The 24,055-nt window shown below is 43.1% G+C and overlaps 1 protein-coding gene and 2 long non-coding RNA genes across 3 annotated transcripts; 1 reads left to right on the top strand and 2 right to left on the bottom strand.

The window, feature by feature from the left end:
* Window positions 1–872: 872 nt before the first annotated feature.
* On the bottom strand, window positions 873–23,922 carry LOC148339351 (uncharacterized). The gene is made up of 3 exons (XR_015842551.1): window positions 23,502–23,922; window positions 22,524–22,603; window positions 873–901 (listed from the first exon to the last, which is right to left on the bottom strand). It is a non-coding gene; the product is annotated as an uncharacterized LOC148339351 (long non-coding RNA).
* On the bottom strand, window positions 9,382–10,245 carry LOC148339353 (uncharacterized). Its single transcript, XR_015842456.1, has 3 exons — window positions 10,097–10,245; window positions 9,569–9,611; window positions 9,382–9,498 (listed from the first exon to the last, which is right to left on the bottom strand). It is a non-coding gene; the product is annotated as an uncharacterized LOC148339353 (long non-coding RNA).
* Window positions 12,163–15,590, top strand: neurod4 (neuronal differentiation 4). Its single transcript, XM_088290595.1, has 2 exons — window positions 12,163–12,310; window positions 12,939–15,590. The coding sequence occupies exon 2, from the start codon at window positions 12,945–12,947 to the stop codon at window positions 14,028–14,030; it is 1,086 nt and encodes a 361-aa protein (XP_088146721.1). The 5' UTR covers window positions 12,163–12,310; window positions 12,939–12,944; the 3' UTR covers window positions 14,031–15,590.
* Window positions 23,923–24,055: the final 133 nt, after the last annotated feature.

The following is a 24,055-nucleotide window of genomic DNA, read 5'->3' as shown; positions in this document are numbered from 1 at the left end:
CAGGCAGGAGAGGAAAAGGGGGACCCAGTGTGGGCTGGGCCACTGGCGAAGGTGAGTTCTTAACGGAGGCTTCTCTTTTAGGAGCCATTCGTACCCTGCCTGGACTGTCTGATGGGAGATTCTGACGAAAGTATGTCAGTGCGATGGAGAACTGGGTTGAGGGAAGAGAACGTGATGATGCACATGATGCTGAGGGGCTGCAGGGGTGGATAGATGGAACATGTGAAAGAAAGAGAGAAAGAGAGGGAGTGAAGCAAAGCGTAGGAGCAGGCCAGGAATAGAAGCTTATTGCTGTGTGAATATTTTATTTTTAAACTTCACTGTTACATCTCATTTTATATTATGATTATAATATTGTAAAGATGTGGTGTTGCTTAATTCAAACCATTTTTTTTGCTTTTATTTGGCGTTTGTATTGATTGATTGATTGATTACATCATTTGAACATATATCGGGCAAGACACTAACCCGAATTTGTTCCCAGTTGGCCTTGCAGTGCCTTGCAGGGAAATAGTTTCAGATTAGTGTTTGTGCGTGTTTGTGTGTGTGTGAGGGGGTGAACATGATTGTGTCAGTAAAGCACTATTAGAATTAGAATTAGAATTAGAAATCCCTTTATTGTCATTGTACTCATATGTGGTAAGCGCACTCCATTTACCATTTAATATTGGCACTTCTAATCATGTTTAGGGGCGCATCAATTATTTGCTGAAATTGTCCATTCATGGTCATGCTCCATCCCGCTACCTGACGAGTTGCGGGGTTCCACAGTGCATGCTCGCCGGCGCTCTGGCAGCTTAAGCATTCAATGCACAACTGAGGCCTCGCTTTGAATTTCTGCCAGGATGCCCGTCTTGGGAGGATAATGGCTGGCCTGGATGAGCCTTTTGCGGCTATGACACTACAAAAACAAAGCATCTGTGTTATTTACATTTTGTTCACATGACTGAGAAGATTTTCTTGAACAGTCAATAGGCAAACAATAGAAGAGCAAAATTTGCATATTTCAGTGGCGCCCAATTAAATTAATTTAAAAAAATGTAACACCCCACCCCAATTTTTTTTTAAAAACGCTGATGAGCTCTCCAATATGTGTCATCTGGATTTTGGTACAATACAATGCACTACAACGTTAGTGCATTTCACAATAGACATGCAGTATATGCTGTGTCAAAATATATCTCGATCCCGATTATTTAACTTCTAAACACTGATCCTTGTACTGCATTGCCGTCGTTTGAAGAAATAAAATGGAGTAAATTCAACAGATTTCTTTAGTTAGAACAATTTAATGCTCTTCCACTTCATGTCAGAAGGTACATAATTAACAAGTATATCTTATTTTTGTGACATTTTTATTTGGTGGCGTAACTGAGACTTTTTCAAATGTAAAATATGTTTCTTGCAAATAAAGGAACGAGAACACCGTTGTCGCGTGTAAAGCGCGAACGTTGTAGTTTGAAACTCAACCACTAGAGGTCACTGTTTTGTTGCAGGCACAATCAATCAATCTATGTATCTATCTATCTATCTATCTATCTATCTATCTACCTCTAATTAACGTGAGCGTCACTCAGGGGCGCAATCCGTCGTGCACTCAATGGGCCTTGAAATCACCTTATTTATGTGTGCTGAACCCCAAACAAAGGCAACAGCAAGGCCACGCTGCGAGACGAATGTCACTTCTGACCTGGCAACCATGGCCTGTGCAAAAATAAACAGCAATAGTAAAATAAATAAGGAAACCAAATGTTGCAGTGACCTCAATTAAAAAAAAATGAAATCCAACATTATAGACAAGTTGGTCAGGCTGTATATTAGCTCGGCATTGACGTCTATTCATTGGCCATCTGATTGTGCCGAGCAGACAGCTCAGTGTCAATCACTTTAAGAAGATTAACATTTTTTTTCCTGTCACCTCAATAATCCAACACAAGAAGCTAATAACAACATCAATAACGCTACAGTAGGGCTGCTTTCAGTTTGATTGCCACTCGGTTTTAATTGGGAAATTGAATTTTAATCCTGTCGCGATATTTAGGCGCACGCATGCCTACATGAATATAAGACGGTCATACTCTTTTACAATTATTTGGCAGATGATCCGGAAAGGTACCATTACAAATTCCTCTTTATTCATTCTGTGTTGAGTGCAAGGAGAAATTAAATTTGTGTAACTTGGAGGAAACGTTTCAACTGATCCTCTGAGATATTCCCAGTGGCTAATGAAATTATGGCAGTTCTCCCACCTAATGCCATTCAAAACCACCCCTCACCCCGACCCCCCCCCCCTGCTCAAGCAAATCTCCAAACCACCTGATTTATTTTTAATGATATTACACCCCTGAGTTGGCTGTGTCATGGTAATAATCGGGGCTGCTCCAGCTGCCTCTAGATCACATTAGCCGGGCTTAATATTGGCAGCGCGGGGCCCGCTAAACAATGAGGCAACGGGATCGGGAGCTTAGCGGCAGGCTAGCCAATGGGCATACTGCGGGAGGTGGAATCGTTGCAGGCCGGGGTGCTCCAGTTCCCTATGCCCCGGAGGACTGGCAGCATTATTAAGCAGCTTCTTGGATACGCCAGCAGTAGAGCTTTCAAGCCACCGCAAAGAGTCTCAGACATCAAAACCATCCTGCCAAGGGAGCGTGAAACAAGTTGCAAAGTGATATCCTGCTTTGTGCCAAGACAAAAAGCCAAGCATATGCACCTTAGTGGCCTCCTGCTGTGACAATGTCAGTGGAAAAGGTTTTGCCAGCGGTGCAGCGTGAAAGCAACTGCTAAAAAAAAAAAATCGGTCATCATCACTTAGAATTGTCAAACATTTTTGAAGAGGGGGGAGAGACGCTTGAAAGTCGGCGACAAGACAACGTGAACGTATTAGTCAAGTGCTTTTGTCGGTTACTCTAATTTATGTTGCGGGCTTGTCGTGTTGCTGCATTTGCATAATGGTCACACTGGGAATCAGACGAGGCCACTTGTGGGATACGCGCACCTGATCGCAGACACACGATGGCTCTTTGCCAATCACACCTTCACGGCGGATGGAACCTCCCCAATCAACGTCTTGGGTTTAGAATCCAATACAATACGTATACCGGACCTCTTGAGTTGATGCAACGTACAGCGAGCGCTATGATGTTTTGTCCCAAATTGTTGTTTGGATCGGCTTTTGTATGAGGGCCCGCAGATTACCGCCGTTGATTAGTGCTTGGGTGTAATCCTTTCAGCCCCTCTCTCTCCAAAACACCCCTGGGATATGCCCGTCTCCCTCAGGACCGGTAGCGTGGCAGATGGACCCCCCCCCCGCCCCCCTCGTCTGCCCCCTCCAACAGCACACCCAAAAACACTGTTGATGTCCTGGGACGGAGGTTGTAAAGTATCCTGAATATGAAACCACAGGCACCTTTGTTGAATGGCTCTCTCCCCACTTAGTGAGAATTGCCCTCAAGCCAGATTCCCATTCTGTTGCTATCTGCGCGACTGGAATGTTTTCCAAAGCCATTAGCCCAAAGGAAGACGGGATAAGCTGCAAACAATCTGCTCATATTGCCCCGAATCATGAAGGATCTTCCCAAAACACACTTTGAACAGTCTTATTGAAGTGCTGGAGTTGCCCACCGCGGATGTTTGACATACAATGGATATCTTTGTGACGTGCACTTTGCTACTGCACAGTTCAATAGACAGGCTTGGTGTGACTTGTGCTGGAATACGTGCAAAAAAAGGATGTTGGGTTTGTGTGTGCGTGTCTCATCAACATCTCCTTGAGGAAAGTCTATCATGGAAATGCTTTGAAATCCAGTTTGAAACTATATAACACACACATCTTTTAAACATTTCAAATCAATTTCACTGCACATAATTTTAGAAAGCCACATTTTTTTTTTATTGTAAATTCCGGAGTATAATGTGCAGCTGCATATAAGCCGCAGCAGCTATTTTCGAAAAAAAAAAAAGATAAAGATATACAAGCTGCATCAGGTTATAAGCCGCAGTTTTCTACGTTGAAAAAAATGAGTTTTTTACCGCATGTACTGAAGGATTTCGTCCTGCGAATGCACATAATGGTACACAAAACAGATTGTTCAAACAGTGCCTTTAAACACGGCAACTATTTTGCTCATTAAAACAGAACACACACAAGAGAAAAAAAAAACAAGAAATCAAGATTTTTTTTTTACCGTATTTTCTGAACTTTAGAGCGCCCCCTACTGGTGAAAGAAAAATCCATAGAAAAGCTGCACCGTTGTATTAGCTGCAGGGTTCAAAATCTTGGAAAAACGTAGCGGCTTATAGTCCGGAAAATATGCTGTTTACTTCTTACTTACTTTCAATGTCGTCAATACATTCTTTTGGTGCGACATTTATTCTTTTTGCTTCGGCTTTGAATGTCTTTCGCTGTTTGTTTGTAAATGCTTTCGCTTGTGTCAAGCACATTGAGTTGCCTTGTGTGGGAAATGTGCAATAAATGAAATTGTCGTGATCACATTCAGCCACAATGAAGAGTAACTCGAGAAAACTCTCGCCAGGGACTTCTTAACGTACATGCAAGCGTACTTTACATCCATGATTGTCCACCCAAATGACAGTCCAGGTGTGCAAGTTTCTTCAAATTTGGTGCTACAAATCTTTCAAACCTGTCCCTTGCATCACTCAGACGTCCTCCCTGTGTGCCACGCATGCAAGGCCCAGGCCGCTCACGCCATCTTTTATGATGTCTACAAGGGGTTCAGCTTTCAGCAGCAGTGCAGGGTGCATGTGTGTGGAGAGCTTTAATTCCCATTGTGTTGGTGCACTCTTGCTGTGTGTGAGTGTGACTGTGTTTTAGCAAAAGAGGGAGATGAAGAAAAAGACAGGAACAAGGACCCATCTGTCAGCGCTGAGCAAGGATCCCTCCCATTTGGTTCTGAGCCCCTGGGGACCCGGGTGAGAGACAACTCACTTGTGGCACGGATTCTTTTTTTCTTTTTTTTTTTTTTTAAGGAAGAGCGTTATCGTCATTATTGGCAACAACAGAATTTAAAGAGCTGGTTCAAGACCCCCACCATTTTGACTATCTTTCAAAACAACAACTCAAGAGTAGAATGATAAATAAATATAGTAATAATAATAAATAGGTCTAGAAAATCAAATGCAGTTGCGCCATGAGATATGTGTGACCCGACTCGCAACTTTTCAAGATACGAGTCGTCATTTGACTCGAGAGCAGAAATTTGAGATAGGACTGTAACATGTTAGTCATGAACTCAACTCACTTCCCCAAATAAACTGCAGTTTGGCAGCAAGTCGACAAGACTTAAAAAAAAAAGAGTCTTTACGCTGATTAATGTCACTTCCAGTCGAAATTTACTGTTAAAGTGAACAGTGACAATGATTCCACGTTGTGTATTTAAACAACCACATTCGGTAGCTTTGTGTTAGGAAACGCCTGCTTAGCTTAATGCTAACAAACAATAGAAAACGCCATAGACATGCTAACAAATAACAAATATGAAAACTTCCTGGGTTATTTTGTGCAAAACGACCCAACTTTGGATTTATAACCCTTTAAGCGACGGCTATTTCAATACAAATGGTGGAGCAAACCATGTGGACAGACAATATGACAATATATTCGTTATCCTCTGAGAAGAATGAATGATATTATTGTGTCTTCATGTTAATCTTTATGTCTGCATTACTGTGTTTCCATTTGGCAAAGGCGTTCACACGAGGAGCCGCTCAATGACAATGAATAAATTATTTATCACGACTATATTTTCAAAAATGTAAAATATAAGAGAGTGATATTTTTCTTATTAAAAAGCACATTACCGAAATGTTTTTTTTCAGGGATGTGGTGTGAAGCTGGCCTTTCCATGCTTTTCACTTTTCAAAGATGATTTACGATAGGACTAATACAGCAAAGCCGCTGGACGTGTGCACAAATGTGGCACAAAGGATGAAATAATCCTGAAGAGGAATCGAGCAATTGAGGTCGTTTCAAACGCCGCATGACCTCTTCCAGAAGGTTGGCTTTCTGTGTTAGTGCAAATGGGAGCTGCATGCAATTCCCTTTCCGATAGACTGACACGCATTTGGGAGAGCAATGGGGATTGTGGGACACGACGAGCTTCCAATTCCCTGTGTAGGCTGCAGGTGTGATGGAGGCCACGTACACTCAAGGGAAGAGGGGCGCATGTACCTGGGGAGCGCTTGCACACGTTGCATACGCATGCAATCTCGATCAAGTCTGAATTTGGGGCGTCAGATTGTGCCAATAATATAAATGTAATCTTTCATACAAACAAGTGTCTCCTTGTCGTGCTCTTTGGAGTATTTGCCAATCGTGCGTGTTGGTATTCAGGAGGCTTTGCAAGCTGACTTGTCAATGTTGATTCGTTAGAGTGGCCGCTTAAATCCAGCGCTCCCTAAACCGGAAAGACATTTTTGGATGGGAACACAAAATCTATCTGCCTGTGTTTCTGATTTCAAGAAAAAAAACATCACAATTGGCCCTCTGCTTAATTTTCATACTCTCTGACCTGCGACCATCGATGAAGATTACGTCCTCCGACTACCATGCAGTGCGTTAACCATTTAAGCTACGGATTGAACACAAACTGTGCTGCAAAACATGTAACGGACAACGTAACAATACTCACAGGCGTTCAGTATATTGTTTATCCTCCGCATACAACGAAAACCATTTGATGAGCAAAAAGTGATAATTTTGTACTTATTTGTTTTTATCAAGAGTGCTATTTTTCCTCACTGAAATAACAACAATTTTCATTTTGGCGAACAGTAAATTTTAGAGAGTACATTTCACTCAAAAAAGACTATATTTGCTTCCAGTAAACAGAGTAACATTTGAGAGTAAACTAAAATTCGCAGAGTCAATTTTACGCTGAATATTACCCAAAATATTTTACTGTCAAATTTTACTCCATTTTACTGGGACCAAATATAATCTTTATTGAGTAAAATGTACTTTAGGAAATTGACTGTATAGGAAGGACCGGATGAATATCATTTTGATTGATCCATTCATTTCGCAAAAGACGAGTGCTTTAAGTTACGAGCATGGAGACGGGACGAATTAAACTCGTACCTCAAGCCTCCATTGCACTTACACACATGTACGCACGCACACCCACAAATGGCGTCCTCCTTTGTCCACATGCCTCCATGGCCCGCGCACGCACGGCCCAGAGTGATTAAGACCGTTAGCGGATGTCTAAATGCTGTTTCAGCACGAGACATCATCTACGGACAAGCGAGTGACGCGTGAGCATCCAAGCAACAGATTCCCCCGCCCCCGTCCCCGGCCCTGCCCCCACCCCACCCCACCCAGTCGGGCACACCCCGACGCCTCCGAAACGCAGCCATCTGTCAGGTTCCGTTCAATAAATCGTTGGGCGACTGCCGCACGACGTTGCCGACGAGTCACGTGACCCCCTTCAAATTGGCCCAAGCGCAACAAGTGCGTGCATGCCAACTTCTCGCGTGCGCGGGGCCACCGCAGCGTGCACTTGGCAAAGTTTAGACCCCCACCCCAACCACCAAACCCACCCTCCCTGGTCTCGTGCACAAAGGGATCAATGTGGGGGCACGTGCGAGGCGCGAGACCCCCGAGAGGACAATGTGGACCCCCACTGGGCTGAGGCTCGCAACGCACGGGGCCGCCGGGCCTTTATTATGCCACCACAAACTGTGAAAACTCTTCAATATGGAGAGTGTAAAAACAACATGTAGGGCTTTCCTGTCATGCCGCAGCCTTCCACTGCTTTTTATTATAAACACAACTTGCATTTTTGGGGAGACTAAAGTAATATTTTAAGTTGTAAAAACTTTAAAATATAAATTGCTGGCATTTCTGTTAGGGTTAGAGCAAAAAGATGTTTTTACTTTGATCGGAGTAGCGGTTACATAAACTGTAAACTGTCTTTGTTGTGAAATGCAGGGAAGTAAATTGAAATTTAATCTAAATTGAATTGCACAACTTAAAATTGTATCCATTTTACACTCTAAAAAAGGATTGGTTAGATTAACCAAAAAAATGACCAATCTAGTTGGTAGTTATGTGTCCGACTGATCTTTTGGTTAAAACAACCAATTGAGAATTGATAGTGTTTTCAACCAATGTTTATTGGTTATAGGTTCCAACCAATACACGTCAGTCCTTTTGACCAAGATATTGGTTAATTTGTGCACACGCAACCAAAATAAATTGGTTGGACTGGAACCATCTATATTGGTTCATAATGACTATTTTAATTGGTTAAAATTGTACCATTATTAATCGGTACTGCAGGCTTGGAATTTAACACTGGTATCTGGAATAAAATAATGAGCAAGTTTAAAGCACCAATGCAGTTCAGTTTAATTAAAAAAAAAACAATACACTATATATTACAATGCATACATAAAATACATTACAGTATACAAAATATTTAGTACATAGCATTTGGAGCAGTTAATGCAGTGATAACAAAACACAAGTTACAATTGCCAGTCCTTCCCTATGGAATGAGCTTCCATTAAATGCTAGGTGAGCCCCCTCCCTGTCCACTTTTAAAATACATTTGAAGACAAATTTTTATTCTTTAGTTTTCGACTCGACATGAGACTGTCGTTGTTCTTCTGGTATCCATTGTATATGCGTTTATGTCTTTTAATTTGTGTGCTAATTTCCCACAAATTAATATTACACCACATCAAAAGCGCTTTTTTTTTTTTACAGCTCCAGCTGTTGAGAAATGCGCTATATAAATAAAGCTGTATTGTATTTTGTTTTGATAATTAGTTCTCGAGTCCCAGGAGTTAAGACATCAGAGGGTGTGGCGATGCCATACACACGCACCTCTGAAGAAACATCCACACATCAGCAGCTTCTGTTGGGTATTCCACATCATATCCAATTTTGATAAGAGAGTCCAACTGGTAAACTCGTCATAAAAGGAGGTAGAAAATATTTGTTGACAAGACTGTGGTCCCAGAGGCAACTATTTGGGCTGGCATGTGACCCTTCTCTTCGCACATTCCTCCATCCATTCCCTTTGACAGGCAAGGGGGTCTGTTTCCAGGCTGGAATGAGAATAGAAAAATACAGTTTATTGTACAAACGGTTATTTTAGTTAATGAAAACTAACAAACTAACTAAAACAATAATTGAAAAAACATTCTGTTAGCTCGGTCAGCATTTAACAAATGTTTGCAATATGAACTCTACTTCTGGAATGTGTGCATGCATGCATCTTGGTAACACAAATAGACCTTGACCATTGTCATTGTTAAAATGTGAAACCTGAAAGATTTCTTTATGGCACTTAAAACAAATATAACCCATGCTTTACACCAACTCTATACATGTACTGTCCAAAAGTAATGTCACACCTTCAGAAAGTATTGTAGTTTTTGGATGAACTTGGCCCGTGGAACCACTTTGGGAAACATGTCTTTCACCAGATCATCAGTCAGACATGAAAAAACTCTCCTTGTCAATTTCTTCCTCTGAAAAAGAACAAAACTAATATATTATCACACAGTACTTATACATGACATTATGCTTTTGATACTATACCTTTTTAATGGAGATTCAAGCATCACACACCAAGCACTAATACCTAGAAATAAACAAATGTATTATTTTCTCGGCAGTGCATATACACACTACAAACTTATATCATTCAGTGTTTCCCCCAGGTTTACTGGTTTGGAAGTGAGGGGAATGGTAGAACACAAATCAGCGCAGGGTATCTTATGAAGAAGGTGTCGGTCCTCCTCCAAAACAAGCAGCTTGACCACGTCGACATTGCCAATATGCTAAGTTAATGTTGTGGGCTTCAACGTTGTTGATAACCACACGCGCTTCTAATACATTGATATCGCGGGTGTACTAGGTTTATTTGAATACAATTTCTTGGCAGTATACGACAATAGCCTTATGTGGTTTTTTTTCCTGACCGTTCTCACGAAAGTAAAAATTGCTCAGTTGACGAAAAACGAAACGCCATTACCGTCGTTTAATGGCGGGCGTTTTCACATTTTCAAAACCAGCGCAGCAAACATTCTCCGAATGGCTAGAATGAGAGTGACAACAAAGACTTACCGTGAGAATAAAATTACATTTCAGGGACTCGCCGTTACAGGTTGTGTTCAGGACTAGGCATGTATTGCCGTGCGGATGTTAACAGTTACTCTTCGTCCTACGCTGACTGCCGGACGCCATATACAGCAAGTAACAGCCCGAAGCTTGCTTTCGTCCGCTCCCGCCTTTCGCCTTCCGTCTTCTTCACTTCCTTTTGTGCCAACGACACGAAACAGCGCCAGCTTCCAATGGTGGCCAAACACATTTCTAACATTTTACCTATGCAAACACTATTGTGTAAAGCGATTCAAACACTGGTTAACATTTGCGACATTTAAAATAAGTGTTTTGACTGCTCAGATGTAATTAATTTCAAGTGCTATACATACGTAAATTAAACAGTATTAAACACTTGTCTGATGTTTATCTCGGAGCGCATGCAATTTGGAGAGCCCCGCGAATACAAGCGGAAGTACAAGCATTAAAAACAGTCTCCATACTCACCCTTGAATCTTTCCACGTAGTTTTCTAACCCCCACTCCTGTAGCGTCTCGATCCAAAAGTCAAAATGGAAGCTTGCGATGAGCGACAACGTGGTTTGTGAAATGCAACGCCAGACTATTTATGTCTAAATTAATGACATAAATGCCACCAATATTTCTTGTTGGCTCATAGAGATAATATAATTTAAATTAACATAAATAAATTGTGAATTAATATATACTCGTTCAGTAGGTCTATATCTGACGCACACTACACACTGTGTAGCAAAACAGTTGGGCTAGTGAAGTGTTATTTCTGTAACCAAATTCATTGGTTGTTTGGATAACCAATGTATTTGGTGTGCTTATGAACAACCAGATTGGTCATTGACCGCCCAATCTATTGGTTAATCTAACGAAAATAAGTTTAACCAAATAGATTGGTAGTTTTTTTAACCAATCCTTTTTTAGAGTGTATTTTTAATTTTGAGTTCAATAAACTGTTTTTAAACATTGTAGGTGGGGGGTTCAAATATGACCACATACTTGAGATGTATGACAAAAATATCATCATAAATATTGACAACATATTTGCTGGCCTACGAACTGGAAAATCCGTGCAATTGGTTTTACAGGTTGTAAAACAAACAAAAAATAAATAAATCAAACAACTCTGACAAACCTCTAGTTTGCGTATATAAAAACACCCCCATTTGGGTCCCCCAAAGTAAACAAGCAAACAAACAAAATACAGGCGAAAAAAAACATTTTTTTAATTGAATAATAATAATAAAAAATGTGTCTCGGTGAATCCGCAGGTGGCGAATGGTGGTCGTCCACACAGAGGAAATATGTTTGTCATGTTAATTATTCCCAAACTTTTTTTCCCTTAATAAATCGACGGCCCACTCAGAGTGCGGGCAATCACGAACGAGAAGCGGAAGATGACGCCAACTCACCAACGTGCAAGAAAACCACGCAAGGACGGAGCTTCATGACGCACACACCTGCTCCGCGCGCACGCGGCAAGCTGTCACAAGCATTTACATACGCGCGCATGCACGAGCGGCCGTGCACTGTGGGCCTAATTAAGTGGAAAATTCCTAATCCAAGCGACTAATGATGAGATAGACAATCGATTAAAATGCTTGACGTGAGTAGAGCGCGCCAATGAAACGATTTGTTCCCCCTGCGGACGGCGCAAATCGGAATTAGCGCAGCGTCTTGAAATTAATATTAGATTTCAAACCGTGTTTGAAGTATTGGTGATGAATGAAAGGCACGACAATCCCCCTTTTGTCAATAGAATATTTATTTTCGCGTTGCAGATTTCTTACATATTTTCTGTGTTTTTTTTAAATCATTATTTTAATCGGGAAAGTTTGTAGAAAGAGAACGCAAATCCAAGAAAATTGAATATAGTTGTCGCAAAAATGATTAGTCTCTCTCTCTCTCGCTCTCTCTCTCTCTCTCTCTCTCTCTCAGAAATGTTGTAAAACTTGTGGCCACGAGACTGCCACGCGTGTTTCAATGGGCTGAGGGTGTGGCGTGGGAGGGAGGGGCTTATGGGGTTTAGGGCAACAAATCTCAGCCCGCTCGAGTCATTTTGGGATGAAGTCTCCATGCGCCCCCACGAACAGCTGAGTTTGGGACAGTGGCACGCACATATACGAGACAAACGCGCAGACGGTGGACTTTCTTTTTATAGTTGCTCATATTCTTTTTTTGACCCGAACGGCGTGAATCCAAACAGGTGAGTTCCATTTGATCCAGATTTACCTTCAAGGTTGATATTAAAGACATTGGATACATTTTTTTGTGCAAATCATTTCTGCACAAAATAAAAAAAAGGCCAACAATAAAATGTAAAATATTTTAAATAAATAAATATGTGCATCTATCTGGCCCATTTTTGCACATCAATTTCATTTGCGGGACATTTCATTGCCAAACTATTGAGAGTATTTTTCTGTAACATTTGCATTCAGCAATGATTAGAAAAAAAGATACTGTATATTACATGATCAGTAAAATAATAATCAGAGTGGTTGCAGAGTACATTTTTGTTGTCCTATCTAATCTTTGGGCTTTATTTGCTGGCTAAATCCCGCCATGTCCCAGATTAACAGCGTCCCTACGCCGACCTCAGCACAACAGAAGGGGACCATCCTGCTCCTCATGATTTTATTTGAAAGCACTCAGGTCAATTTAGGAAAATGGAAGACTTCAAATTGCAAACTCGAACTGAGCGTGGGAGAGCAGCTCTCAGCGAGGAATGAGCTGTTCACCTTGCGGTGCTGAAATTGGCTCTCAAGTAGATCTTCAAAATGTGATTTGAAGTTTCAATGACTGATTTTGTGCCCTGTCCTGTCTTTGCTCAGAGCAAAATGATGACCAAGCCATTTCGAAAGAGCGGCGATATGAGCGAACTGGTGGGCTCCCTCGCCTGGCTGGAGGAAGACGGCAGCTCGCAGGATGGCGAGGAAAGCCCCGAGATGAGAGGGCATCGCGTCCTGGTGGAAGCGGGCAGACACTCCTGCTCCGAGCTGGGCAGTGAGGACATGGAAGAGGAGGAGGAGGAGGAGGAGGAGGAGGAGGAGGAGGAGGCGAGCGGGCTGAATGGAGAAATGGCTCCCAAAAGGAGGGGGCCCAAGAAGAAGAAGATGACCAAAGCTCGCCAGGAGAGGTTCCGCGCCCGCCGCATGAAGGCCAACGCCAGGGAACGCTCACGCATGCACGGGCTGAATGACGCGCTGGACAATTTGCGGCGAGTGATGCCCTGCTACTCCAAAACGCAGAAGCTGTCAAAGATCGAAACGTTGCGGCTGGCCCACAACTACATCTGGGCACTGTCGGAGGTTCTGGAGAACGGCCAGTCTCCAGAGAGCCACGGCTTCATGGAGATGCTGTGCAAGGGCCTCTCGCAGCCCACCAGCAACCTGGTGGCCGGCTGCCTGACGCTGGGACCGGCGCCGTTGCTCATCAACAAGCTGGACGACAAGTGCGGAGGCGCCGGTTTGGGCGGTGTGGGGGGTCAGGCCGCCCATGTCCTCAGCTACCCGTCCCCGGGGCTCCCCAGCCCCCCTTACGGCTCCCTGGAGGCATCCCACCTCCTCCACATGAAGGGATTCAAGGGGGGGCAGGCTTTCGAAAGCCCCTCCCCTAACGAGTGCAGCAGCGGCACCCCGCCCTACGACGGGCCCCTCACGCCCCCGCTCAGCATCAGCGGCAAGTTTGCCCTGAAGCAGGAGCCTTCGCCCCAAGAATCGGAGAGGAACTTCAGCAGCCACTCGGGCCACCGCACCCATTACCTGCCCTCCCACCATTACCCCGCGTCCGCAAGCGCCGGCCTACCTGGGGGGCATCAGGGCCACCCGCTTTTTCAGGCGTCCCGTTACGAGCTGCCCCTGGATGTAGCCTTTGACTCCTTCACTTCCTCTCATCTGCTGGCCCCTCAGATGGGCGCCATGTGACCAGAGCCAAGCAGGCCAAAGTCGCGGCCGTCCATGGCGCCGTTTACTGACTCGATAGAGCAGGGATGGGCAACTTCAATGCTGGAGGGGGCCACAATTTGTCAGCAGTTCTGCTGTGGCGCCAAATAAGACCACGTACTTCCGACCCAGATGTACGACCAAAATACTATTTTAAATGGGGACAAAATATGTACGCGGGCAAGATATGTGCTTGTAATTCATGTTTTTTTTTTTTATAAATCAAATTGTCAATGCATGTATCAAAGATCGACTATCCTAATACAACAACAAAGGCTTTGAAGAAACAACAAGACAACTACGTATCACTTTCTGTCCCCAGTATAATGCATTAAAATGAACATTCAAGGATGGCACAAATCTACGGAACACAAAACCAATTTTAAGAACGCATTTTACATATATATCACTTAATCTCTCAATATTATTATCAGTCATGCCAAATCCGCAGACTTTTTTTTAGGCCTTTGCACGTAGTCTCGAGCAAAATAAGGCTCAGTGTAAGCGCAAATAAGATGTCTGTCATCTAGTGGTGATTGGTGATATTACAGCTTACAACTGCAGTCATTCCTGCATATTCGTAGTTTGATAACCATGGATTTGCATATATTTTTCACCACCTTTAAAAAAAAAAAAAAAAAAAAAAAAAAGTTAATTTTGGGGATTTTCCCTTATTTCTGGGATTTTTTTTGCCCCATTTTTCACCAAGAACTTCTGTTGAACATTCATCAGCGGTTTTTGAAGATTTGTTTGGGTTTGTAAAAATAACAAATTCAAAATATTTTTTTTGGTGTGTGGGGTGGGAAGTGGGGTGCAACTAACGACGAGGATACGCGGAGTTTGTTGGCGAGTTGCCCATCCCTGGTCGGGAGCCGCGCCGGTTTTAATAATAATAATAATAATAATATTCCCTTTATTAGTCCCACAATGGGGAAATTTGAGATTCGAACCCAGGCCTCCTGGGGAGACTGGGTCCTGAACGCGGCGCCTTAGACCACTCGGCCACCCTATTTGGGTGTTGTCCTCACCCGAGAGTGCAGCCAGCTTTCGGAGAGAGACTCGAGTCGTCACCTCCTGATTCCTGTCATCTTTTTATTTATTGGTTTTTGTTTTGATTTGAGGTTGAATTTGGATGATCGGCGCTGTGGGAATCTACCGTCAAGCATCACAAGGAGTTGATCAAAGAACACAAAAAAAAAAAAGGAACAAAATACTGGAAACTTTCTCTCCATCTTGAATTGCGCCTCAGCTTAAGAAAAGCAACGGATTTATTTATATTTGTATTTAATATTTATTTGGATCTTGTCTTCTTTTAAGAAACACTTTGTTTTCTCTCAGCACCACTTTTTTTTGGTTTTGTTTTGTTTCGTTCAATTGTCTTCCTGGTTTGTTATCAGACAGTCCCTGGCAGCTGTTCTGTATTTAATTTATTTATTGGAGGTCTTTCAGGTACTTGTTTATTAGCTGTCACTATTTCTTGGTGTCATTGTTGTAAATATTTTGCTGTTTCGCACTTAATTAAATAAATATTCTTCTACACTATTTTATGTTATTTCCATAGTAGTTTGTTTGGCCCTGTGCTATTTTCTTTCAAGCCCTGTTCAACAAAAAAAGGATAAAAACTGCTATTATAAATTAATTTCCTCCATGAACTCCTAAGTACGACTTCATGGAAATTTGTTCACAATTCTTAGATCCTTAATTGCTGCAAGGATCACACGTTACTGTGCAACATGACATTGTGATGTTAGATTTCTGGGGTGTCAAACTCAAATTCACAGTGGACCAAAAAGTAAAACTGAAACAAAGCCGCGGGCCAGCATTTAATTTTTTAAAAACAATATAAATGCTGATTTGGTTATTATTATTATTTTTTTAATATTATTTCAATACAATGTTTTATTTTTAAAATTACTCTTGTAAAATGTAAAATGGTATAGTAGTCACTTGGTATAGCCTGGCGGGCCAAATCTAATTACACTGTGGACCAAATTTGGCCCGCGGGCCAGAGTTTGACATGCATGTTATATTTGATATTTTTTCTTTAAACCTCTTGAATTAAATTAGCACTAATCTACAATTTTGCTCCAAATTAAAAAACAAACCACACCATTTTTTTTTCATTTGAACAAAACCGGAATAATGGTCTTCACATTGTAAAAGTTGCTTGTCGCCAGAATTTTTATTTCTTTTTATGAAGTGGAGGCCAACAGGATTTCTGCTGCAGGATGTACTTGAAAAAAAAAAAAAATGTTTTTTTTTTTTTTTTTGTGTACTGTGCGTCACATCATGCACGAGCCTGTTGTGGGCCGTGGGAAACGACACTTGTGGAACAGGTGAATGTGGCACATGCAGGCTTTTTCCGTCTCTCCCACATGTCCCAGTTTCCCAGCTAACTCATGCCAAAACACTCAAGGCCCTAAAGTCATTTTTCATCCACCATCACAAAATGTCAATTATGTTCCAAACATTTTTACATGTCGGCTATAATGGCACCCAAGCAAAGCGAATAAGAGATTTTAATCGTGGTCTGTATTTCCAGATTGTCCGTGTGCTCGCGACCGGCGGTTGTTGCTAGCACACTTATATCACTCGTCTAATGTCAAAAGGCCGAGTTTTGACTTTAATGAGCATGCCGAGGGACTTGATGGCTCTTGAGGTGAACAAAGAACGGCGCGCTCGCTGCGTACGACCGCGTTGATCCTTCAGGCGACTGCTGACGGGGAAGGTGCCTCGGAGGCCGTTGTCCAAAAGAATGTCCCCCTCTTCACATGGCTCTCCAAAGGTTTGTCTTTTCCAGTTCAGGCAAGCGGGCTGAAAAGCCGCAGCAGAAAAAGGGAATGATTGTTTTACAGGGCGCCACTGGTCTATTGTGAGTGCAGCCTGTTCTTTCTCTTGACCTGTGACCCCTATTGTTGTGGGGTTCTCTCGTTTGGGGAGGGCAGACAGCTGGGGGAACTGCGGGGGGGCTGACGGACAGCTGGGCCAATTTGGGAAGGGAGAATGAGGAGAGTGAGAGCATGCGAGCGGGACGGCCGAGAGAAAAGGGGAGCAGTGTGCTGAGGGAAAAAACGTCGGAAGGGAAAGGGAGGCCGAGGGCACGAGAGGTGACCGGGGGGGGGGGGGGGGGTCTTGCTCTTCATTCACAACTTTGTCCTCTCGGATGAGCCTTGGCATAGAGGCGGGACACATAGCTGCACATGCCGGCAGACGTTCAGCCTGTGAGAAAGTAGCGGCGCGGGCAGTTGGCGCGCCGCCTCTTTGTGCCGTTTTGCCGGCGGTGTGGCTCGTCCTCCAAATGCGAATGTTCAGCACGATGGGAAGAATTGATGTCAATATAATTTGCAAGCATGATCGCGAGATGATCTGTCCGCATGATTTTCGCAACGAGGAGTTCACATCTGTATTGTCATTCATTCCACGTGTTTATTTGGGCGATTACGTGCAAATGCAAAATACACGGAAAGGAAAATCCAAGTTGTTCATGATCCCGTCTATGGAAACGTTGTGTAAGAGAGGCCAGCTGCAACTTTTGACGGACACGTGACGCATGTCAAACCGTTTCCAAATGTCTTGATGAAATGTGCTTCTTGCAATTTTTGGTCACATCACACAAAGGATGAAGACTGACAGTGCACTTGACACCAATTGGTTTTCAGGGGGTGGATCCGTCTCATGCAAATGAGCCACTGCTCAACCCCCCCCCCCTGCAATGTAAGTCTTTCATCACCATGGTAACGGGGACGAAGCCTATGCGATGGCAAGTAGGGAGCGGCTTTTTATATTCAAGAAGCAAAAAGTCTGATGAGAAATTAATTTTTCCACTTCCGGAGGCAGCACCTCATCAAGCAAGCCATAAAATTGTTGGGAAATTGTCCACCTGCCCCAAGTCCAAATTGGAGCATGTGCCACTTAAAGCTGTTAGCTAATTAATTTTTTTTAATGAAGACTGCAGCTCTGCTTACCTTTTAGACTTTGCAAGGTATCCATGTTGTTGGGCCGTCTCTTAAGATATGCGGATCTTTGCTCAGCCTCGCTTCAAAGTTACGAGCTAAAAAAACTCGATGCGGCGGTTCGGCAAAATACACAATGAGCCATTCACGGACACGTTTCGACAAATAGGCAGCTAACTGAGTTCTTTCATTTCACACAGATGCACAGAAGTTCTTTTTTTCAGAATAAGTCCATAATATGCATTGAATCACCCGAAAGCCAATCAAATGCCGGCGTTGGTGCATATTCATTCCACGAGCGAAATCGCCGACGTCATAATGAGAAGGCAAAAAATGGTTTTCAATGCCTCCTCGGCTGTTATGACAGCAGAGTGCGACTTGTGGCTCCAGATCACGGAAACGAGGGGTCATGTCAGATATCTGCTCACAGCAAATCCAAAACAAAAAAACTAAATAACACAAAAAATCAAATAAAACCAAAAATGTATTCTAAAAAAAAACAAACAAAAATGAAGTAAAACATTTGATCGTTTATAAAACAACGACGATAGTAAAAATGTCCTTTGGTTTTGTCTTGGGCAAATTAATATCACGCGTGACCTTACGGGGTTCAGTTTAAATGTATTTATTTCGTTATTGTTGAACGTCTGTACAAAAGTCAGTCAGTTTACCTTATTAGACAATATTTAATCTCGTTTTTTTTCATCTTGCCCCCAACAAAATTCCCATGTTTAAAAAAAACTCAAACTAATCAAACTAACTAACAAAACTGCTCTTACAACTAAACAAAATGAGTCCATACAAAATAAAAACTTGCCAGACTGAAAAATCTCAAATTATTCTCAACCCACTTCAACATTCTATCAGGACGTCAACGATTTGCCATGTTGGACACGCAATCGCGCGCGCTATCCATTTTCTGTGCTTCTATTTGAGTTTGTGTGTGTCGGGCATCCTTAATCCGCGCGCCAAACAACAGTGGCTGGCCACTGAAATGAAAAGGCCCAGATCCATACGAGTGAGATTGAGGGATAAAGCGTTGTGATTAAGATTGTATTAATGGGGCCAGGAGGTTGGAAGGCTTTAATCAGTGTCTGTGTGCCAGTAATCCCTCCGCCTTTAAACTGGGCCCAACACGGTGATCCAGCCCCCCCCCCCCCCCCACTCCTCTTGGGGCACACGCACGCACTTGCACACTCAGGCGTGTGCGGGCCCAGATTTTGAGGTGAAGAACCCCGAAATGGAGAAGCAGGTGGAGCCAAGACAGAGGCGTTGACGGTGACTCATTAGAATGATGAAGACAAACGCACCAATTTGTGCATATGCTGCGGATGTTTTTATCCTTTTACAAATGGAGAGATATCGCGCACGGACTCATGACCTCCGGGTCGATGCGAGAGGGGACATTGTGCGCAAGCGGACACGGGGCGGGCCTTCTCCACCCAAGGTTCTCTCACAGTATTAGCGTGTGGAAGTTAAAGAGCTTCTAATGGGATCTGGATGCTGTCGTGTTTACCCTGCACCCCCCCCCCCCCCCCCCGTCCCCCCTCCAGCGCCCGCCCACTGCATTGTGGAAGTTGCCGGGCTTTGGCACTTCACAATAGGCCGAGTGTGGGGACAGATGGAGGTCTCTTTTGGAAGAGGGCACAAAAACATCCAAGGTAGGAGGGCCGGGGTGTCTGAGAGGCTGAGGCGATGTGGGATAAGTTGGGAAGAAAAAAAAAAAAAAAGGAACCAGGGGGGAGGAGAACACCCACACAGGAAAGCAAGCGTCATCTGCTGAATATTGTAGTTGCTGGTAATTTATTTTTTCAAAAGTGCCATGACTCGAACTTTATGCTATATAACGATAAAAGCGGTCGAGACTCTCCAATTTTGATTTTAACACTCACATTTTTTTATGCTTTAACCTGCAGAAATTTGACGAGAAGCTCAGGGATGAAAACCTCAAAAACGTGGTCGTAACTTGCAATGCGCCAAATAGGGACCCATGGCTTACTTTACTATTTAGAAAGTATTTCACTTTTTAGTACAATATATACTCAATATATCTTTTTTCTGTTTGTTTTTCACTTTCATTCCGGCGCGTTTAGTTTTTGATCTAACTTCCGTGTACAATTCATCGCAATGAAAATCTTTTTCCCGTCACTCCATTTAAGTAATGCTCAAACTGCAATTCACGTTCCGGCATCTTACAACAAAGCATATTGGGATTAAAAACTTTGTCACACTTTGAATGAACACATAGGCTTACTACGCTCCTGTATTTGCATCTTGGGCATGAAGGTTGTACTTTTATTTTTTTAGCTTGAGAACCACTCGTTACAAGATGGTAACGGGAGGTTGTCAACATTCCGATATCAAATTCTCATACAGTTGCTTTGATTTGACAAAAGTATTGTCTGGCCAGTTTTCGGGGTTTCTCATCCATATTAATAAAATAAACTGAATTGGTGTCAAATTGTAAGATAATTGAGCTTGTGCTCACATGTGACAATAAGCGGCTAATTGTCTGGCAAAAGGTTAAAGCAGGTCAGGCAGGAGGTTAAATGGGGCCGCTCGGGAGAAGAAGGCTGCGGCGATAGATGCTGATGAGAGAAGCGAGAGAATAGCAAGACGCAGGCGGTGGAGGAGGGTCGAGGGAGGCGCCAGGTTCAGCGGCAACAGATGGGCCCGATGGTCGTAAACTTTGGGCTGGCAACATCTGTCCGTTTGTCCATCTGCTGCGCTTATTACGGTTCCGTTTGTTTAGCACAAGCTGATTAATTAGGAAAAAATACACAAAAAAAAAAACGGCACTCCGAGCCGTTTGTGCGGTCACCGCATATCAATTAGAACAAGAGGAACGAAAAGCTCCGCCTATTTAATGTGCGTATTATTAAATCACATTTACGGCGCGTAATGAATTGTGGCGGACACGCAAGGTTCTGGTCACAGTGGTGCGATGTGCAGTGCACGCTGTTGCATATGAAGAGAAGGAGAGCAAGATGGGGAGGGGGGGGGGGGTGGGCATGCACAAGTCGTCTTTCCGTTTTGTTCAAAATAAATTGCTGCAGACGGCAAACACGATGCATACAAATTAACTCAAAGTCTGACCAGCACCAAATGAAACATTTGGCACGATGGCCTTTCGAAATGACGGCGCCGGCTTCACGATTGTGGCGCGTTACACCAGATGGCGACGGCAGATGTCTAGCTTCTCTTGAAAGGTCCGTCTTGAAAATGGCCTTGCAAGCGTATCTGCAATTAAATCTCCACTTTTCTCTCCTTCGGCCATTGTGGTTTAAAAAAAGCAAGAATAGATTTTCAAAGACGTGTTCATCACCTTCAACGTAAGGCCAACGAGAAGGCTCACTGTCACCAACTCGCGATCTGATTGGCTATCGCAAATGTCTATCAACTGTAAAAGCCCCCCTTGAGACACAAAACAGACGCCCGCAAAATTGTATCTGAAGGCCTCGGACGAATAGCGCGTGCTACTGGGATCATGAAATCTGCCTGGCAACACGAGCTATCTAAATTCTGATTGGATAAAAACTCATCTACAAATTCAACACGAGGACATCAATGTGAAGAATCTGATCATGATTTCTTGATTATGTTAGGCCAGCAGAGAAGGCCTTGCAGGCCTTGACCGCCCACCACTGGTTTACAGCAACAGTTTTCTCAGCTCAAGAGACACGACAATCAAAGTATCATTCAGTGATTTGTCTGAAAATTATGAATTATTCAAGACTTCCATTAGATGGCAGAAGGTACAATTAACCTGTTGACAACTTTTGCGTTCAAGCAAAGAGGCCCATTTTACACATATGAAGTACATTTATGAGTAATTTGAGATTAAATTGTCTTGCTAGTCATACTTGGTGACATTTTTATGTAAAAAGAGGCCCATTAGGCCGTTATGGATTGGGAAATGGTGCCAGAGACAATAAAAGTTTTTCCCACGAATAAATTAAGAGCATAAAATAAATAAATAATCCCAAATTGCGGCTACACAGGAGTCTGAGGATCAGTGATTATCCAAACGACTTAACACGTTTGCAGCGTTCCCATGGCCAGATAAGACGGCAACGCAACAGCTGTGCTGCCCCAACTCACGCCATGCGCACCATCATGAGCGTCACAGAGAGATTAGTGTCACATTCACAACCGTTGTAAACACGCATTGTTTGATCCACGCGTGTGAATTCCACAATTGGGAGATGCCTTCATGTCCTGACTAGTTTTATGCTCCTTTTACTTGACGAGGTCAGTGAGAACAATTTTCATTGTCAAAAAAACGGCGGCAATATTGTTCCAGGATCACACGTAAACAATGGAAACGTTGAATGGAAGACAGGTCCAACTTTGTTCTATGCGCACCGATTAATCGAAACTCAATACCCTGATTGTGGAATACGAATTAAGCAGGAAAAGCCGTCATTATTCTCCATAGAGGGCGGCCATTTTGCCACTTGCTGGTGACTAAAAATGTCATCACAGTGCCTCTGGGATCACATAACGACCAATCACGGCTCACCTGCTTTCTGGGTTTGGTCCCGCGACCGTGACGTCCATTTCAGTCGATAGCAGGTGTCGGTTGAGTAAAAATGGAAGCCGCTGAAATTAATAAACACAGGTGGATTTGGCCGCTTATTTCATATTCTATAAATGCAATATTAATCAATCAATTAACGGGGGCACATCGAACATTTTTGTCTAGACTTTAGCCCGATCTGATCGACTGGATCGAGATCAGCCGATATTTTGCATTTTTAAATGTCCATTTTCCCAATTGATCAATGACATCATTATTCAGATTTGAAAAATAAGATGTTACGCCAAACAACCTCGTTCACGCCGGGGATGTTCTGAGTTGACGTCGATAGCCTATTGAATATGAGAGCCCAAAAGCAAATCTATTTTTAGCTTTGTCACATGTCGTGTGAGCAGAAAAAGTCTTTGCACTGGCAAGCAGAAACTCCGCCTCGGTGCCATCGACCATCCAATCACAAAGCAGCAACGTAACCGTCGTTTTAGGAGCAAAATGTGAGCCGGGAAGTTGACTTAGATGCTAGTAAGTGCTTGGATTCGTTTACAGCTGTTCAACCAAGCTAGCAATGGCAATTAGCATTAGCCGAAGTATTAGCAAACAGAACCTGGTTGACTGGCGACGTTCACACGTAAACATGACGTCATATTTGGTTCTAAGCATATTTGGAGGATGTTTTGGGGTTGAATCTGCCCCAATTCATTTGTGGATTTTTTCTGTGAATGCCGTTGGCCCACGGAACACTAAACACACAAGTTGTTTAAATAGATATGTTGCTTCAATTTCTGATTGGATTAATGCTCGGTTATTGTTTATTCAAAGTCACTGAGGAGGCACAAAATGCGGATTGTGTAAATCCTAATTAATACAATTTTTTTTGGTTGTTGACTTGGCATCCACCAGGTTGTCATTTTCTTGACAGAGCAAAACAAAACAAAAACAACATTTTTTTTTTAATTTGCTCACCAGCAAGCGGATAAAATGGAATTAAGCATCTGATCTGGGCTGAGTGGCCAGAGTGTTACATTAGACGTTAATCCAGAAGAGTGAAGGTCGGAGAAGAGATCTTGCATCGCTTCAATCCCATCTCGCCAGCCCTCCCGCGGTGAGCTTCACTCGGCAAAAAAAAAAAATCCCACCGGCTCCATTAGCAGACGACAACTTGAAAACTTCGACAAAAAAAAAGACAAAAAAAATCTCATGCCACATTGAGCGAGGGGGGGGGTGTTTACAATGAACAACATGAGCACACTCCTCATTTCCAATGTTTGCCTCAACGTCAGCGCTCGCAAAGTTTTGTGCCGGGCCCTCTCAGCGCATACGTAACAGATGTTACTGAGGCAACAGTTGGGATTGGACGGGGGGGGGGGGCTTCAGGCCATCTGTCCGGGGTCAAGCTTTGAAAAGGGATGTTAGAGATGGCTACACGTTCACGAATATGCCAAGGATGCGTTTGAAAGGACGGAATATAGACGACATTGTAAGCCAACTCAATGTGGGCTTTCATTTACGATTGCTTT

This window comes from Idiotropiscis lumnitzeri, chromosome 3 (assembly GCF_059441095.1).
Source record: "Idiotropiscis lumnitzeri isolate Australia: NSW breed Sydney's pygmy pipehorse chromosome 3, RoL_Ilum_1.0, whole genome shotgun sequence".
NCBI lineage: Eukaryota > Metazoa > Chordata > Actinopteri > Syngnathiformes > Syngnathidae > Idiotropiscis > Idiotropiscis lumnitzeri.
This window is presented reverse-complemented; position numbering and strand designations above follow the sequence as displayed.

What these genes read in the sequence shown, in the direction of transcription:
- neurod4 (XM_088290595.1), top strand. Translation starts at nt 12,945, where the DNA reads ATGATGACCAAGCCATTTCGAAAGAGCGGCGATATGAGCGAACTGGTG.